This window comes from Bombina bombina, chromosome 1, assembly GCF_027579735.1.
Source record: "Bombina bombina isolate aBomBom1 chromosome 1, aBomBom1.pri, whole genome shotgun sequence".
Taxonomy (NCBI): Eukaryota; Metazoa; Chordata; class Amphibia; order Anura; family Bombinatoridae; genus Bombina; species Bombina bombina.
Window position 1 is genome coordinate 606,376,603 of NC_069499.1, and position 19,054 is coordinate 606,395,656.

The following is a 19,054-nucleotide window of genomic DNA, read 5'->3' on the forward strand; positions in this document are numbered from 1 at the left end:
TCAGCCAATAGAATTGAACTTCAATTCTATTGGCTGATTGCATCGGCCAATAGGATTTTTCCTACCTTAATTCCGATTGGCTGATAGAACCCTATCAGCCAATCGGAATTCAAGCGACACCATCTTGGATGACGTCATTTAAAGGAACCTTCATTCTTCAGTTGGACTTCATTTGAAGAGGATGCTCCGCGTCGGCTGGATTGAAGATGGACCCGCTCCACTCCAGATGGATGAAGATAGAAGATGCCGCCTGGATGAAGACTTCTGGCCGTATGGAGGTCCTCTTCTGCCTGGATCGGATGAAGACTTCTGCCCCTCTGGAGGTCCACTTGTGCCCGGCTGGGTGAAGACGTCTCAAGGTAGAGTGATCTTCAAGGGGTTAGTGTAAGGTTTTATTAAGGGGGATTGGGTGGATTTTAGAGTAGGGTTGGGTGTGTGGGTGGTGGGTTGTAATGTTGGGGGGGTATTGTATTTTTTTTTACAGGTAAAAGAGCTGATTACTTTGGGGCCATGCCTGCAAAAGGCCCTTTTAAGGGCTATTTGTAATTTAGTATAGGGTATGGATTTTTATTATTTTGGGGGCTTTTTTATTTTTTGGGGGGATTAGATTAGGTGTAATTAGTTTAAAAAAATTGTAATTATTTTTTTATTTTCTGTAATTTAGTGTTTGTTGTTTTTCGTACTTTAGTTTATTTAATTTAATTGTAATTAATTGTATTTAGTTTAGGTAATTAATTTAATTATAGTGTAGTGTTAGGTGTAATTGTAACTTAGGTTAGGATTTATTTTACAGGTAAATTTGTATTTATTTTAGCTAGGTAGTTATTAAATAGTTAATAACTATTTAATAACTATTCTACTTAGTTAAAGTAAATACAAAGTTGCCTGTAAAATAAAAAAAATCCTAAAATAGCTACAATGTAATTATTAGTTATATTGTATCTATCTTAGGGTTTATTTTATAGGTAAGTATTTAGTTTTAAATAGGAATAATTTATTTAATTGTAGTAATTCTATTAAGAAAATTTTAAATTATATTTAAATTAGGGGGGGTGTTAGGGTTAGACTTAGGTTTAGGGGTTAATAACTTTATTATAGTGGCGACGACGTTGGCGGCGGCAGATTAGGGGTTAATAAGTGTAGGTAGGTTGCGGCGACATTGGGGGCGGCAGATTAGGGGTTAATAATATAATGTAGGTGTCGGCAATGTCGGGGGCGGCAGATTAGGGGTTAATAAGTTTAATATTTGGGGTGTTTAGACTCGGGGGTTCAGGGTGTTAGGTGTAGATGTAAAAAGTATTTTCCCATAGGAAACAATGGGGCTGCGTTAGGAGCTGAACGCTGCTTTTTTGCAGGTGTTTCCAGCCAGCTCAGCCCCATTGTTTCCTATGGGGAAATCATGCACAAGCACGTTTAGCCAGCTCACCGCTACCGTAAGCAGCGCTGGTATTACAGTGAGATGTGGAGCTAAATTTTGCTCTCCGTTCACTTTTTTGAGGCTAACGCCGAGTTGAAACAAAACCTGTAATACCAGCGTTTTCTTAAGTGAGTGGTGAGAAAAAACTGAGCGTTAGCACCGCAAGCCTTACCGACAAAAACTCGTAATCTAGCCGCTAACTATTCCATATTCTCATGTGCACTAACCCGACATGAAAATATTAATATTTCACATTTCAATGTTCTTCACATATATGCTCTATTTATTCATAAATACCTATTTCTACATACATTTGATGTCTTTTTGGTAAAAAATAAATAAAAAAAAATATATACAGAAGGCCGAAACGATCGTCTGGGGTTGTTGCTTCCCTTGTTCAGAGAAGAATTGCCTGGTATTTTGGTGCTGGACTGTCATTGGGCAGGATCAGACGGATATGCTACAGGATATTTTTTCTCTGTGAAGGGGCATATTGTGCTAAAAGAACGCGCACCCTGAGTTGCAATATAAATGAACAGGCATGGAAGTTATTCTAGCTTTTGTTCTATCTCAGGAGTGCTGTTCTCTTTCTCTTTTTTCACATTTATGTAAATTACACTTGGGTCACCCTAAGAGTAATAGGTAAGCCAGACGTGGACCCCGTGCACACATGCCCTTAGAGTGATACAACTGCACCTCACTGACGAGGCCCACAGAAGGCCAAAACGATAGTCTGGGGTTGTTGCTTCCTTTGTTCAGAGAAGAATTGCCTGGTATTTCGGCGCTGGACTGTCATTGGGCAGGATCAGACGGATATGCTACAGGATATTTTTTCTCTGTGAAGGGGCATAGTGTGCTAAAAGAACGTGCACCCTGAGTTGCAATATAAATGAACAGGCATGGAAGTTATTCTAGCTTTTGTTCTATCTCAGAAGTGCTGTTCTCTTTTTTCACACACACACATATATATATATATATATATATATATATATATATATATATATACCTATGTATAATATATATACATATACTTATATATAAAGGCTCAAATGAAAGCATTTACTGGTCTTTTTCAATATGTGGTATTTAATCCATGTGACGTTTCGGGGACACACTCCCCTTCCTCAGGAGTGTGTCCCAGAAACGTCACGTGGATTAAATACCACATATTGAGAAAAGACGAGTGAGTACCTTCATTTGAGCCTTTATATTTAACCGCTGGCACCCTGGTGAATGTATTTTTGAGTGAGAGTGCGCTTCAAATCAATTCTTATACCTATATATATATTTTTTATATATATATATATATATATATACAGTATATATATATATATATATATATAAATAATTAAATAAAGGTATAGATACAGATACAGATATATACCGGTATATAGGAATATCAATTAATAAATACATAGAACATATTCTGCTATGTACAGAACATTGGAATGTGAAATATTTACAGTATATACACGGTTAAATGTTTAAACACAGCTAAATTTAATAAGCATTGACGTTATTATTAAAATTTGCTGTGTTTAAATCCAGAGAGTGCTTATTATTGGACATTGATGAATATTTTTTGAGCACCCTGGTCTGGAGTTTTTGTTGGCGAGTGAGAGTGCGCTACCTGGTGTTTATATATATATATATATATATATATATATATATATATATGTCTTATATGTGATCATATGTTTACATATATATTTATGTGTTTATATGTCTGTAAATACATATATACACATATAAATATGTAAATACATCTATCTATCTATCTATCTATCTATCTATCTATCTATATATATACACATACATACATATACATCTTTAGACATGTATATGTATGTATCTCAATGTTAAAGCCTATTGCAGCTTTTTTTCCCAAACACCTGAGATCTCATATCTTTGAGCCCTTATAACATTTTTGTAGGGGGCTTAGAGCAGTTCTGCTCCCAGGACCTGCAGTAACATTAGTTAATTGAAGATGGTATTACACTATATTGTGTTGTATTTTTTTTTGGGAGAACCACATTACACGGAGGATTTTTTGTATTTGTTTTTGGACTTTTACTATATCCTTTTAATATCACACAATGTTTAATATTTGTTGCATCATACTTTAATATATAAGAAAAAAGTACAGTTAATGCAAAGCATTATATGAAATCTTAATTAGTGCTAAAAAATTAAATTTTTATGTTCATGCAAATCTACAGTCAGGAATAAAGTCCAAATGGATACATAGTAAACACGTGAAAATCTGTGTATCCTCCACCAAGAGAAAAAAAGATTTAAGGCTGAGAAACGTGTTGCATAGATAGGGGGTACATTGCACATGCTCCCTATAGCCACTGCTTGTATTTTTTTAATTCTTGGAAGTTTTAAATAAACCTTTTTTACTACAAGCTTAGTGGAAGCACCTGTTTTTGTCTGACCTATCATTATACCACATCTGAGCTACTAAAGTTGCCCCAAGTTACTAGCCTGTTCCTACTAGTACGTAAGTGTATTTTCACCAAATGTGAGTATAAATTTGGCTTGAATATCCATTTGCATATGCTTATACACACATGAGGCGCCCCTCTGTCGTATGCTTTCTTCAAACCTAGGAGATTCATATGCTAATTTCTTAGACCTTGAAGGCCACCTCTAATCTGAAAGCATTTTGACAGTTTTTCACCCCTAGAGGGCATTAGTTCATGTGTTTCATATAGACAACTGAGCTCACACACGTGAAGTTACCTAAGTGTAAGCAGTGATTGGCTTAAAGGGATAGTCTAGTAAAAAATAAACGTTCATGATTCAGATAGAGCATTCAATTTTAAGCAACTTTCTAATTTACTCCTATTATCAAATGTTCTTTGTTCTCTTGGTATTTTTATTTAAAAAAACTGGAAAGTAAGCCGGCCCGTTTTTTTGGTAGCACTTGCTGATTGGATTGCTACATTTAGACACCAATCAACAAGTGCTACCCAGGTGCTGAATAAAAAATGGGCCGGCTTCTAAGCTTACATTCCAATTTTATAAAATAAAGATACCAAGAGAACGAAGAAAAATTGATAATAGGAGTAAATTAGAGTTAAGTTGCTTAAAATTGCGTGCTCTATCTGAAACATGAAAGAAAATATTTGACTATACTATCCCTTTAAATGCAAGACTGTCAAAAGAACTGATATAAGGGGGCAGTTTGTAGAGGCTTAGATACATGGTAATCACAGAGGTAAAATGTGTATTATTATAACTGTGTTGGTTATGCAAAACTGGTGAATAAAGGAATAGCTATATTTTTAAACAACAAAAACCCTGGTGTTGACTGTCCCTTTAAGGTGTCTTTTAGTTAAGATTTGTTCTAGTTTCATATGCTTGATTGTATGGTGCTCTTTCCTTTTTGTTGATACTTGTGGCTGGAAATGACTTGGGTTTTATTCCACAAAACAAGTTTGTCAGGTGTATAAAATGTAATGTGAATGGGGTTTTAGTTTTGTTTCCTATAATTATTTTATTGTGGTTAGAGATGTCTTTTTTCAATTTGAAAATCACCTGTGATACAAACATAATGAGAGTATCTTGCAGGAAAGCTAAAAAAAAGGGTTGCTAATTCCATTAGGAAACAAATGGTTTTCTGTTTTAGACTTGAATTTGAGTGTTCTGAGACTAAAGATTTTTTTTATCTCAGTGAGAATAGTTTATGTTTATATAAATTCAGTACTAAGGAGAGATGTAGATGTTTTTGTTGGGTGTGACTTCAATGGGATATGCCTTTAGTGGTTGTCTGGTATGTGGGCAAGAGAACTGACAGAATTACCACGGATGGTGTTCCTATTAGGGTTGAACCAGGAGATGTTTGACTGCTGAGGACAGTTTTAGTTGGGTTTCTAATGTTTTTAATGAGTAGTAAGCAAGCCCTGAGTTTTAACATCTATGTTATAACTTATTTTAATAAAAGCCGTTGTCTTTCTGTACAAATTCTTTGTGCATGTGTGTTGCCATTGATGGGTACTTATAATTACTTTGGAAAAGGACGGCATTTCCAATTCTTTTTTCAAGGGTCTCTCAGCCAATGCTTGGAACTAATATTCTTTCTTGGGAAAGCCAAGTATTAAAGGGACAGTCTAGTCAAAATTAAACTTTCATTGTTCAGATAGGACATGTAATTTTAATCATTTACTCCTATTATCATTTTTTATTCATTCTCTTGCTATCTTTATTTAAAAAAACAGGAATGTGATGCATAGGATGCCAGCCCATTTTTGGATGAGAACCTGGGTTATGCTTGCTTATTGGTGGGTAAATGTAAGCATCCAATAAGCAAGCACTATCCATGGTGCTGAACCTAAAATGAGCTGGCTGCTAAGATTTACATTCCTGCTTTTAAAATAAAGATAACAAGAGAACAAAGAAAAATTGATAATAGGAGTAAATTAGAAAGTTGCTTAAAATGCCATGCTCTATCTGAATCATGAAAGAAAAAAAATTGGGTTCAGTGTCCCTTTAATGTAAACTTAGCATATGCAAGCACTGTGTGTTTATTTGTGTGGCTTTACAGCAGACAATGCATGAGATCCACTTCTGAGATAGGTACATTCCCACCATAGTAATTTGCCTTGTCTTCTGACATAGCTATTAATGGCAGATTATTTCAGGCTTCATCTTCTTTGTTTTCACTATTCTATTTTATTTGTTAAATTATTTATCTATTATTCTCCTCCAGCGATACTTCCTTAATCTAGTTGAAAAAAGCCTAGTATGACTTTAGTAAAAGTTAAAATAATAATGTCCAGGGACTCACCACTTTTCCAAAAACAATTTTTTTGCTATATACCATAACAACTTTTATCTGAGCCTCACCTTCTATTCTTTAAAAGTTGCCCTTAGTAGCCCTGTCTTTAATGTTGAAAAGGCTTTTGTCAGGGTGAGATATGAACATATTAAAGATTTTCTCTGTGCCTTTGTTTTGGGTTGTCTGATTATCCCAGCAATTTAGGTACTTTACCCCTCCCCATTTTCTACAGGAGCTACCACCAGAAGACTTATGTCAGGATCATTTAATAAGGTAACAGCTTTGTGATAATTTACTGATCCTCTGGTTTCTTTACCTGCTCACTTTAAATGTATTATTTTCAGATACTTAAAGGGACATGAAACCCAAATGTTTTATTTTATGATTTAGAAAGAGCATACAATTTTAAACAACTTTCTAATTTACTTCTATTATATACTTTGCTTAATTCTCCTAATATACTTAATATATGCTGATTGGTGGCTATGCATAGATGCCTTGTATGATTGGCTCACCCATGTGCATTGCTATTTCTTCAACAAAGAATATCTAAAGAAAGAAGCAAATTAGATAATAGAAGTAAATTGGGATGTTGTTTAAAACTGTATTCTCTACTTGAAATTTTTTGGGTTTAATGTCCCTTTAAAGGACTATTAAATACAGTAGAATTACATGATCAACAAAGTGCATAATAAAAAAAGACAACGCAATAGAAATCTTAATTTTAAATAAGCAGATTTTTTTTCTGACAAATTTTCTGACAAATTTCAAATTCTACTTCAACTTGCTGGTCACTTGTACCATGTGACAGCCATCAGCCAATCACAGATTTATATATGTATAAACCTTGAACTCTTGCACATGCTCAATAGTAGCTGACTGCCCAATTGATAATGGTAGTAAATTGGAAAGTCTATTAAAACTACAGGCTCTATCTGAATCATGACCTTAGTGTCCCTTTATGTTACTATAAGTTAAATAATCACACAATTTTGAGACTTTGTGATAATGTCTTATATAATTTGAGGTGACATTACCATTTTCACTGATTAACTATATTTAAAATATATTGGAATAGTTCTGTCTCATGATCTTGATCTTCAAATGAGCATCCTATGTAAAAATATATCCAAACAGATTCTTGTTGAGATTTCCTAGTTAGGTAGAGTAGATGTACCCTTAATATCAATTTACTGCCCAAACTAATCTATCTATGATGATACCTCCCTATCTATATCTAAAAGTGATTATACCTTTTTACACAATTTATCTGGAGGGAAAAGAAAATTAGAATTGTCCAATTTTTTTTTTTACAAAAACAGATGTGATTTTAAGCATTTATCTCCTCCAGTGCATATTGCTACTAAGAGGCAGGTTTATTCACTCACATTTGAGCGTGTGGAGACTTCCTGGACTATTCCAAGTGGAGGGGATTGGAAGACGTTTCGTCCTTCCTAATTTTCATTTGGAGGAAGTAATCTGCACCTCAATCCTGTACTGACACTGTTTATTGATTTCTAATCACACAGTCTCAGTCTGCTTGCAGAAATGGGAGAGACTTTAACATAAGCCAAAAGTTGCCTTTGTATCTCTCCAATATTTCTGCTTGCAAAATTCACTTATGGAATGGGGATAAAAAATACCTAGAAATCTCCACAGAAGCTTGTATACCACCACATTGTTTAAGCTTATATACCAAACCAGATACATAGATGGTGGTCTGGTTTATCATTAAAGGAACACTCAAGTCAAAATTAAACTTTCATTATTTAGACAGAGCATGCAATTTTAAACAACTTTCCAATTTACCTCCATTAAAAAAGTGCACAGTCTTTTTATATTTAAACTTTTTGAGTCACCAGCTCCTACTGAGCATGTGCAAGAATTCACAGAATAAGCGTAAATGCATTTGTGATTGGCTGATGGCTGTCACATGGTACGTGTATGCATTTGTGATTGGCTGATGGCTGTCACATGGTACAGGGGGAGTGAAAATAGACATAACTTTTAAAATTGTCAGAAACAAAATCTACTATTCATTTGAAGTTCAGACTAAGTGCTATTGCATTGTCTTGTTATCCTGCATTTGTTAATTATGCAAATCTACTGTGTTGACTGGTCCTTTAAACATTAATATTTTAGGTTCCGAGAGATATTTTTTTCACTACAGTCTCAAACAGTTGCTCTCACATGGGGCCAAATGATTTATTATTGTTGACATTACTGTTTTTACAGTACTTTACAGTTATTTTGTTATCATCACTGAAGGATGTTTTTGTATTGCAATACTAAGACTGCACACAAAAACATCCAATGTAATCTATATAGTGATACTTCCCCACTCTTAAAGCTGGACCAGACCAACGTATTACCATTTCTAGCCTTGGATGTTGGAAGACATTTATCAGATAAAGAGCACATTGAAACAGGTACATGTGAGAAGCCTTTTAATGACAATTGCGGGGTGATGGGTAGACACGAAGTGTAAACACATAGGGGCATATTTATCAAGGTCTGTCGGACCTGATCCGACGGTGCGGATCAGGTCCGACAGACCTCGCTGAATACGGCGAGCGTACTGCACACAAGAGCTGCTGGTGCAACGCCGCCCCCTGCAGACTCGCAGCCAATTGGCCGCCAGCAGGGGTTGTAAATCAACCCGATCGTACTCGATCCGGTTGATTTCCGGCGATGTCTGTCCGCCTGCTCAGAGCAGGCGGACAGGTTATGGAGCAGCGGTCTTTGTGACAGCTGCTTCATAACTGCTGTTCCTGGCGAGCCTGCAGGCTCGCTAGAAACACGGAGCATCAAGCTCCATTCGGAGCTTGATACATATGCCCCATAGGCTGGAGCTCATACAGAGAGAATTAGTCTGCAAATAATTAACTTCACTATGTTTGTAACCTTTGTTGAAGAAACTGCAATGCACTACTTGGAGCTGGCTGAAACATTATATAAAAAATTGCAAGTTGCATGTGCAGCCACCAATCAGCAGCTAGCTCCCAGTAGTGCATTGCTACTCCTGAGCCAACCTTGGTATGTTTTTTCAGTAAAGGACATCAAGAGAGCAAAGCAAATTAGACAATAGAAGTACATTTGAAAGTTGCTTAAAAACACATGCTTTGCTTTGTCTTAATCATGAAAAACCCCAACACATTTTGGGTTTCATGTCTCCAATTCTTCAACAGCACAAAGAATAAATAGTATGTACCATGATCATACACACAGATTTGCAAGTAAGCAAGAGATTAGTCAAGGTCAAAGAAAAAAGAAAAGACAAGAAACATGCAAAGCAGCACACCCAGAGTAGGTAAGCTACAATATACACCGGTGTTAAGCAGTGAGCATCTTCACACAAGGTGCCAAGTTGCAATGTGAGAAACTTGTCATTAAAATCACAAAAGTCCTTATAGTGTGGCAGTGCACATGAGAACTACCAAGAACTGTAGAGTAAAGGAAAAAAGTAAGTGTATATGGTTCTCAGATAAAGGATTTAGGGTAAAATAGTTCAAGGATGAGAAAAGTTTATAGTGACTGCAGATGAAGAATTAGTGTTGTGTGGAACTGCGAGTGGGCTTATCTAACTGGGGGGTGATGTGTTCTGCTAGCGAATGAATGCGTGTTTCACAGAGGACAGGGACTGTACCCAATAAGGGTGGGTTTGTGAGAAGCTGAGGCAGAGGAGGAAACATTAAAGGGACAGTCAACTAAAAAAAAATATTGTTTAAAAAGATAATCGCTTTATTACCCATTCGCCAGTTTTGCACATAAAACATGGTTATATTAATATACTTTTATCTCTGTGATTACCTTGTATCTAATCATCTTCTGACAGCCCCCTGATCGCATGACTTTTTAGTTATTATCTATTGACTTGAATTTTAGCCAATTAGTGCAGTGTCAGCCACAACCTACGGGCGTGAGCACAATGTTATCTATATGGCTGGAAAAGGATTGTAATAAACTATGAGGGGCTATTACAGATGAGGATGTATTGTAGAAAAGGGGAGTGACATAGGAATGGCAGTTGTGGCAAAGGAAGAGGAGCTATGTGAAAAAGGAAGGAGATGTTTGATGGAGGAGTAGGCTATGTGATAACACAATGACCTATAGTAGAGGCGCTTTGATGAAAGAGAAATGTTGTTGTAGAGGATGATTGACCATACAAAAGTGGGGATCAATCTCAGAGAAGGATGAGCTTAGACAAAGAAGAATGATCTGGACAAACACTTATAGAAGAAGAGGTGCCTGTAACAAGACTGGGGGCTGGGGAGGTTACAGACCTTAACTTAGGGGCATGTAACAAAGGTACCACAAAGCTACATATTAAAGGGACAGTAACACCATTTAATTACAATACATTTCTATTGTGCTGCTATAGAATAACATATCAGCCAAGTCTAAACATTTTTAAACAAATTAATATCCTTTTTACTACAATTATGTTTCAATAGCCAAACTTCACCCATTGTTTGCTTTTTGGCTTTTGTCTGCAGACAACAAGGCTGGCCGTTGTCATAAAGTTAGTATAAAGTACATTGTTTTGCAGTTGTTAGCTATGTAGCAAAGTTAGCCTTCAGAAATCATCAGGGTGCATTTCAAGGTCTGAGAATTAGAAATTGTTCAGATTTCAGGTCTAGATAACATGAAAAGGGGACACAGTAAATAGTTCAAATGTATTGCAAATCTGTTTCATTACTCATAACTAAAAATGTTATATAAAAATATCAGTGTTTATTGTCCCTTTAAGAGAACAGGGTGGTACTGCAGCTAGACTGTATATTTTGCTACTCATTTCTTCTTTTATTTTCACAAATTCCTTTTTCTTCCTACTTTACCTCTCTTATTGTAATGGGTAGAACTGGAAATGTACAATTTGACTACTTTTCAAATATGGTTTCTGATATATTTAGGTTTGGGGTGTTGTAACAGTATGTGACAGGAAGTGTTCTGCCTTTGACAGAAGATGAGAACTGTGACATAGGAGAAATGTGTAAACTCAATAAGACTGTGAAATAGAAAATTATCACTATGGCAAAAGAAATGGGGATGGATAAAGGAAAAAAATAAAAAGGAGGCTATGACAGAATATGAGGATTGTAAAAGTGGAGGTAGCAATGTGTTAACGGTGTGTAACAGATGTGACAGGAATGGGCAGAGCGACACAGTGTGTATGATAATTAGCAGAGGTCTTTAAGACAGGGGACAGGACAAAGTGAAAAACAAGGTATGTGCTACAGGATGGGGATGTGTAGTAGATGAAGAGGCAGCTGGTTAATTGAAAGGGAAGAAAATTGGTCTGTGTGACATTAATAATGTGAGACAAAATATGTGTGTATGACAGAGTAAAGGTGTGAGAAGGAAGGTGTTCTTGTGACAGGGCATGATTGTGTGACAGATGAGGATGCTGTATGACAAAAAAACAATTTGATAGAGGAGAAGCCAGTGTGTAACAGAAAAGGTGGCTTAGTTATAGGGGAGGGCTGTATGGAGGGGGGCTGAGTAGCAAGGGAGGGCTGTGTGTCGGGGAGGGAGTTGTGTAACAGAGAAGGGGCTTTATTACACTGGATGGGAATTTGACAGAGAGGGAGAGGTGTGCATGTAGGAGGGGCAGTGTGATGAAAACAGGGATATGAGTGAGAAGATACTAGAGTGAGACAGATTAATAAATTATGTGACAGAGTAAGGGTTTTTTAATCGTTGAGTAGTGGGATGTGTGACAAAAATGTGAAGGGAGGGCTGTCAGAGGATGGGGCAGTTTGATGACATGGGATGCCTGTGGCAGAAGTGTGTAAAAGGAGTGTGACAGTCAGAGTAGAAACTGTGCCATTGAGAAAAGGGATATTGGACAGAGGAGATGGCTCTGTATGACAAAAAAAGGGGTATTTGACAGACGAGGGGGAAGTGTGCATTAGGGAATAAATGTATTTGAAAAAAGAGGGGGGTGTATATCAGAAGTGGGAGGGGGTAGCTGTGACATCTTTCAGTTGAGCAATGCGGTGTTGCCTCAGTCAGTCAGTCACAAAAAGGAGGAGGAAGCTGTTTGTGCCGGGCTGAGCTGGTGATGGCTACATGGGGGGGACATCAGGAGACAGTCTCACAGAGCAAAGATCGACAGCCACGGTAGTGCACCACAGGAGGGGGGCTGCCTGCACCCCAGGGATGGCTGCACACCCCACATAAGACAGGTAGGCGTGTACCTTTGCGTGCGTGAAAAATACCCACACTGCAATGCATAGCAAGCATAAGTAGGGTCGAGAATCAGGACAGATAAACAAATTGACAGCAAATAGATGTATGTATTTAATAAATTCAATTTCTATGTAATGTGAACAATGTGAAAGCATCCATTTATTCCAAAATATATATTGATCTCAATTGCACGCTGTGTACGTGGGTGTTTGTATGTAATACTATGTGTGTGTGTGTGTATATATATATATATATATATATATATAGATGTGTGTGTGTATAAATAAATATATATATATATATATGTATATATATATAGATATATACATATACACGCACACTAATATATATATATATATATATATATATATATATATATATATATATACACAAAATGAAATAAAGATCAGCATATATATTTATATACATATGTGCCTTCTATATTTTATCTATCATCTATCTATCTATCTATCTATCTATCTGTCTGTATTCCTATCAGTTTCTTCTGGTGCAATATGTATATTGGTCCCTGTGTCATAAAGATGTAAATTCATTTATAAACCAAGGATTATGTATATATGGTGGAATAAACGTAGCATCCTCATGTATGTAGTTATTAATGTATGTATGTATGTACTATATATATACACACACACACACATACATTTTATGTAAGATTACACAAGAGCTGCACTGCTTCCCGTTGCTATATATTGTATATTGCTTGTGGCAGATTTATATAAGATAAACATAGTAAAGGCACAATACACATGCAATGAAGTGTCAGTGGGCTATATTTTCTTAAATTGTATACCAAAGGGGAATAAGAGGCTGTATGACCTAACATTTTCTGTCCTCCCCTAAATTCATCAAGCTTCAATGTTGAATGGACCGACAAGATTGAAGCTAATTCTCATTAAAGCTCGTAAACACTCCTGAATATTGCATCTCATTGATTCACTCAACTTTAAGATGGTGGCTTTCAAAGTGTACACACACAAACACACAGATATATATTATATAATAGTTTATTTTACTCCAGTAACATGACTGTATGTGAGTTTATAATCATGCCCTCATTCACTGACCATATCATTTGTATAATGGATGCTGAACTGAGATTTATTTCTTTTCTCATCAGAGGGATGTATGTTTTTAGGATGTGAGATTTGTTTTTGTAAGCTCTCTTAGGATCCCTGTGCATGAGGTGCTTTCATTTCACAAATATGGTAGTTTTCTTTTCAGACATCACTTTATGTTATTCTGTCAGGTAGTCCCAATGACTCTGCTTTATGTAGCCAGTATAGAAGGGACTCTCATTTCCCATTAAGGGAGGTGTGGCTGACTATTGCATTGTAGGTATTTTGCATGTAATACAGCCTATAAACTTTTATAAACTTTGAGTTGTAATTGATTTAACTATTGTAGGAAAAAGCTTGGAGGTCATAGACCTTGGAAGACCATGGCTCAAAAACAGTCCCCTGGTGATGTATTTGAGCGGCGGCCACGTGATTCAGTCTCCTCACTGGACTCTGACAAAGTGCTGTCAACTGAAGGGGTTGGCGAAGAATCATCAGATAGTGAAGGTGAACAAGAGGGTATTTCTCACAAACTTATCCGCAAGGTGTCCACTTCAGGACAGATTCGGAGTAAGGTGAGGAGTTTGTTTGCAAGCTAACATAATTATAATCGTCCAGACTGGGGCAATATCCACTTATAGGCTGGGGCAGACCTATTCATAAGAATATAATGTAGTTTTCTTAAAGGGACACTGAACCCCAATTTTTTCTTTCATTAACATGAAATTTTAAGCAACTTTCTAATTTACTCCTATTATCAAATTTTCTTTATTCTCTTGGTATCTTTATTTGAAATGCAAGAATGTAAAGTTCAGATACCGGTCCATTTTTGGTGAACAACCTGGGTTGTCCTTTCTGATTGGTGGATAAATTCATCCACCAATAAAAAATTGCTGTCCAGTGTTCTTAACCAAGAAAAAAGTTTAGATTCCTTCTTTTTCAAATAACGATAGCAAGAGAATGAAGAAAAATTGATAATTGGAGTAAATTAGAAAGTTGCTTAAAATTGCATGCTGTATCTGAATCACAAAAGAAAAAAATTGGGTTCAGTGTCCCTTTAATAATTTGAAAGTCATTGCTAGCCAGTCTAATTCATAAGGAACAATATCACTTTTAGGTAGTTAGGTTGACTTTTGTAGAGGGTTCACAATTATCAGGACCTAGTTTCACCCATTGTTGCATACTTTTCATCTTTGTTTATTCAGTAGGGGCATTTTGCGTTCTTGTGACACAGTATACATTATTTGTGGATTTTGCATAATACGTAAGTCACTCTTAATGACTGAAAGTGCGACTGGTGATTATACATGTGTTTGTGTATTGTTCCCTGTGTCATAAATATATGTATTAATTTATAAACCAAATAATATGTATAGTGTGTAATAAAAATATCCCACTCTTCAAATGACTGAAGGTGCAACAAGTGAGTTAAACAATTGCTAAGTAATTCAGAGATCCCTACATTGAGACTACAAACAAATATGCTTATTTGAGGAGTATTGCTCATTCACTCTGCTCTCTGTGACTTGGTCCTAGTCCCACTTCTTCAAGGGCATTCTCAGTTATTGGTAGTAAACATGGTGATCAAAACTTTGCTGGATCAGATGTGGAAAAACTTAAATGACACTTGCAGGGACTGCCCTTAAGGAATTAGCTAAAAAAAGGGCTGTCCTTGTCAGTGGCCTCATATAGATATTAATGGAGTTAGCTGGAAAGAGAGTTAGTGGGGAACCCACTTTAAAACTTAAACCCTGAAGCCAATAGAAATAAGATGACTGCTTTCAGTGTATAGTATCTTGCTGCTATTTTTATATGCATATTTCTTTTGTGTATTTTGACACAATCTTGCCACCTTTTACTTTGCAAGAAAATCAGCGAGAAATGCAGGAGGAAAAATATTTAGAGAATACACCAGACTTGGAAAGAAATTTCACATATGTCCAAAGAATAACCCTGTGCAGCAGATGCTGGGAAACTCATTTTACAATAAAGAAAAGAATGAGATTTGAATTTCATATTATAAATACGTATTTATTTCACAGCAATTTTTGCAACTGCAGTGTAGTTTTTGTTTACTATTTCTACTGTGCACCTTAAATAAATTGTTTTTTTTTCTAAATTGTTTTTCTCTTAATGTATTTCCAATTACTTGTTATGCCAGTTGCAGAGTATAATATATATGGGAAATGGGCTCATTAGGTTTATTTGTGTATATGAAATAACTGTTTTTTTTTCCTTTGAAACCACAACCCATTATGGGGACACTCAAGACAAAATAAACTTTTATGATTCAGATAGAGCAGCAGTTTTAAAACACTATCCAATTTACTTCCATTATCAAATTTTGCACAGACTTTTTCTATACACACTTTCAGGGGAACAAGATCCTATTGAGCATGTGCACAAGCTCACGGCGTATATGTATACTAGTCTGTGACTGGCTGATGTCTGTCACTTGATCTATCTACTGCTTATTTGAAATTCAGAGTAGGTGTTATTGCATTGTAAATGCGAACGCGTGAGTGCAATCGCGATTTACGCTAAAATGATTACCGCAACCTCAGAGTTCTGGTGAACTGTTTCGCAAAACAAAAAAGTGTCACAAAAGACATCAAGAATACATTACAAAGTAAGTTACACTCATAATAACTATCTGATAAATATTATTTAACAAAAATATTGCACACAAAAGTTATAAAGGCTCAAAGATAGGAGATCTTAGGTGTTAGAAAAAAAAAAAAGACAGGCAAAGGGCTTTAACACAGAGATATATACATATACATGTCTAAACTAAATGTGTGTATGTATATATATATATATATATATATATACTGTATATATGTATGTTTATATGTGTGTACAATACATATGTATTTAAATGTGTATATATGTATTTACAGACATACGTATATACATGTAAAAAACACATAAATACATTTGTACACTTATAAAGATATATATAGAAGTGCATTGGAGCCCTTTGCAGTCAAGTACATGAAAACATGTAAAAAAAAAACATGTTTATGCAATATTCAGTTTTAATAAATGTTTTAACTATGTATATATACTATAAATATTTCCCATTCTTATGTTCTGCACATAACAGAATATGTTCTAAGTATTTCTAAATATATATTTCTATATAAATCTGTATATATTTATACCTATATATAATCATATAGATATATAGGTATAGATATATATTGTACCAAAAATTTTAAATACCATCAGATATATGTAGAAATATGTATTTATGAATAAATATAAGCCCTTTTACAAGAAAAAGGGGAGAATGACAGTGCTAATAGATTCAAATAAAATAACTCAAAATATACCAGGTTAAAGGGATAATATTTAATATAAGAACATATATGTATAACAATACAATCACATATTGGTGATATAAAACAAAGTACAAAAAATACTTGCAGTGATAAACGTTGGTGGCAAAGAAAGTCTCTCTGTTAGGATCAGCAAGCTCCAAATCAGGATGCTTTTCAAGGAAACTTTCATCAGGTGGCATCTCATGAAGAGGTTTCCTTGAAACGCGTAGTGTTTGTAGAAGATCTACCAGTCGGTATTTCTGCGTCCTGATTAGGAGCTTGCTGATCCTAACAGAGAGACTTTCTTTGCCACCAACATTTATCAGTGCAAGTATTTTTTGTACTTTGTTTTATATGACTAATTTTGGATTAGATTGTTATACATATATATTCTTATATTAAATATCTTTTTAACCTGTTATATTTTGAGTTATTTTATTTAAATCTATTAGCGCTGTCATTCTCCCCTTTTTCTTGTAAAAGGACTAATTTTTAACTTGCATCTCTTAGCTGCTTTTTTATTATATGCTATATTATTTACATACAGTATATTGTGAAATCAAGTGAAGAAGTGATTTTGCTGTTTTTAGACTATTTAGTCATAAAATCTATTTATAAGTGGGCGCTCTCCTATAAGTAATCTTATTACTGCATATTTATGAATAAATAGAACATATTCTGCTATGTGAAGAAGAGTGAAATGTGAAATATTCACATTTTTATGTCAGGTTAAAATTGAATATGTGCGAGAGAGTGCGGTGTTAGGGTTTTTTCACACTTTTTTTCTCCATTGACTTCTATGGGGTAATAGGTTATCACGTGCATGATATTCTAACTTTTTGTGCGCATCGGGTTAGCGGGCGAACAATAACATTTTACTTTCAATTTGTAATACGAGCGTGCATAGCGCAGTTAGCGTGCAAGCGAAATTGCTAAATAGCACTCCACTCCTAATTTGCCCCAAAATGGGTTAAGTTTGCAGTTAAAATCAGATCTCATTATTTTATCGCTTTCTGTTCACACATGCTTTCTTATCTTATATCTTTCTGTATACCAAAGCCCTATGCTTAGAGTCAACAATGGACAATCATCAAAACGCTGTGGAATCTGTTGGCGCTCTACAAATACCTGATAATAATAATAATAATAATTTTACTGTACTACTTATCTCCCTTACAACCCACTGGGAGAATAATTTCTTTTGCTGGCTGTGTTTACATAGCTTGTCAATAGCCGATACTTAAAGGGACACTGAACCTACATTTTTTCTTTTGTGATTCAGATAGAGCATGACATTTTAAGCAACTTTCTGATTTACTCCTATTATCAAATTTTCTTTATTCTCTTGGTATCTTTATTTGAAATGCAAGAATGTGAGTTTAGAAGCCGGCCCATTTTTGGTGAACAACCTGGGTTGTCCTTTCTGATTGATGGATAAATTCATCCACCAATAAGAAAGTGCTGTCCAGAGTTCTCAACCAATAAAAAAGCTTAGATGCCTTCTTTTTCAAATAAAGATAGCAAGAGAACAAAGAAAAATTGATAAAATTACTAAATTAGAAAGTTGCTTAAAATTGCATGCTCTATCTGAATCACAAAAGAAAAAAATTGGGTTCAGTGTCCTTTTAAAGGGAGAGTCTAATCAAAACTAAACTTTCATGATTCAGATAGGGCATGCCATTTTAAACAACTTTCCTATTTACTTTTATCATCAAATCTGCTTTGTTCTCTTGATATTCTTAATTGAAAGCTAAACCTAGGTACACTCAAATGCTCTTTTTCTATGCCCTTAAAGGCTGCCTCTTATCTGAATGCATTTGACATTTTTTTCACAGCTAGTCAACGTTATTTCATGTGTGCTATATAGCTAACATTGTGCTGACGTCCCTGGAGTTACCTTGGAGTCAGCACTGATTGGCTAAAATGCAAGTCTGCCAAAAGAACTGAAATAAAGGGGCAGTCTGCAGAAGCTTAGATAACAAGGTAATCACAGAGGTAAAAAGTATATTAATATAACTGTGTTGATTATGCAAAACTGGGGAATGGGTAATAAAAAGATTGTCTATCTTTTTAAACAATAAAAGACTGTCCCTTTAAGTATAGAAACTTTAAGTATAGGTAGGAATACCACAAGCTAAATCAGCTATTTCAAATGCTGGAATAAGGGTAAAGGTTTGTAAACAATTCAATACCCTCAGGGCCCAATTAAAAGTGGCGTTCTAACAGTTACGCACAATTGAATAGGGGTTTGCGCGCGTCA

At 35.3% G+C, this 19,054-nt stretch overlaps 1 protein-coding gene across 2 annotated transcripts in view; it reads left to right on the forward strand.

The window, feature by feature from the left end:
• Positions 1-12,215: 12,215 nt before the first annotated feature.
• LOC128645753 (diacylglycerol kinase delta) overlaps positions 12,216-19,054 on the forward strand; it is a 245,823-nt gene continuing 238,984 nt past the window's right edge. Inside the window, exons 1-2 of one of the 2 annotated variants that reach the window (XM_053698976.1) lie at positions 12,216-12,388; positions 13,821-14,046. In XM_053698976.1, coding sequence (XP_053554951.1) covers positions 13,855-14,046 — 192 coding nt within the window. In that variant the 5' untranslated portion in view covers positions 12,216-12,388; positions 13,821-13,854. The remainder of the gene's footprint in view (positions 12,389-13,820; positions 14,047-19,054) is intronic. The other variant, XM_053698975.1, reaches the window with a different exon arrangement.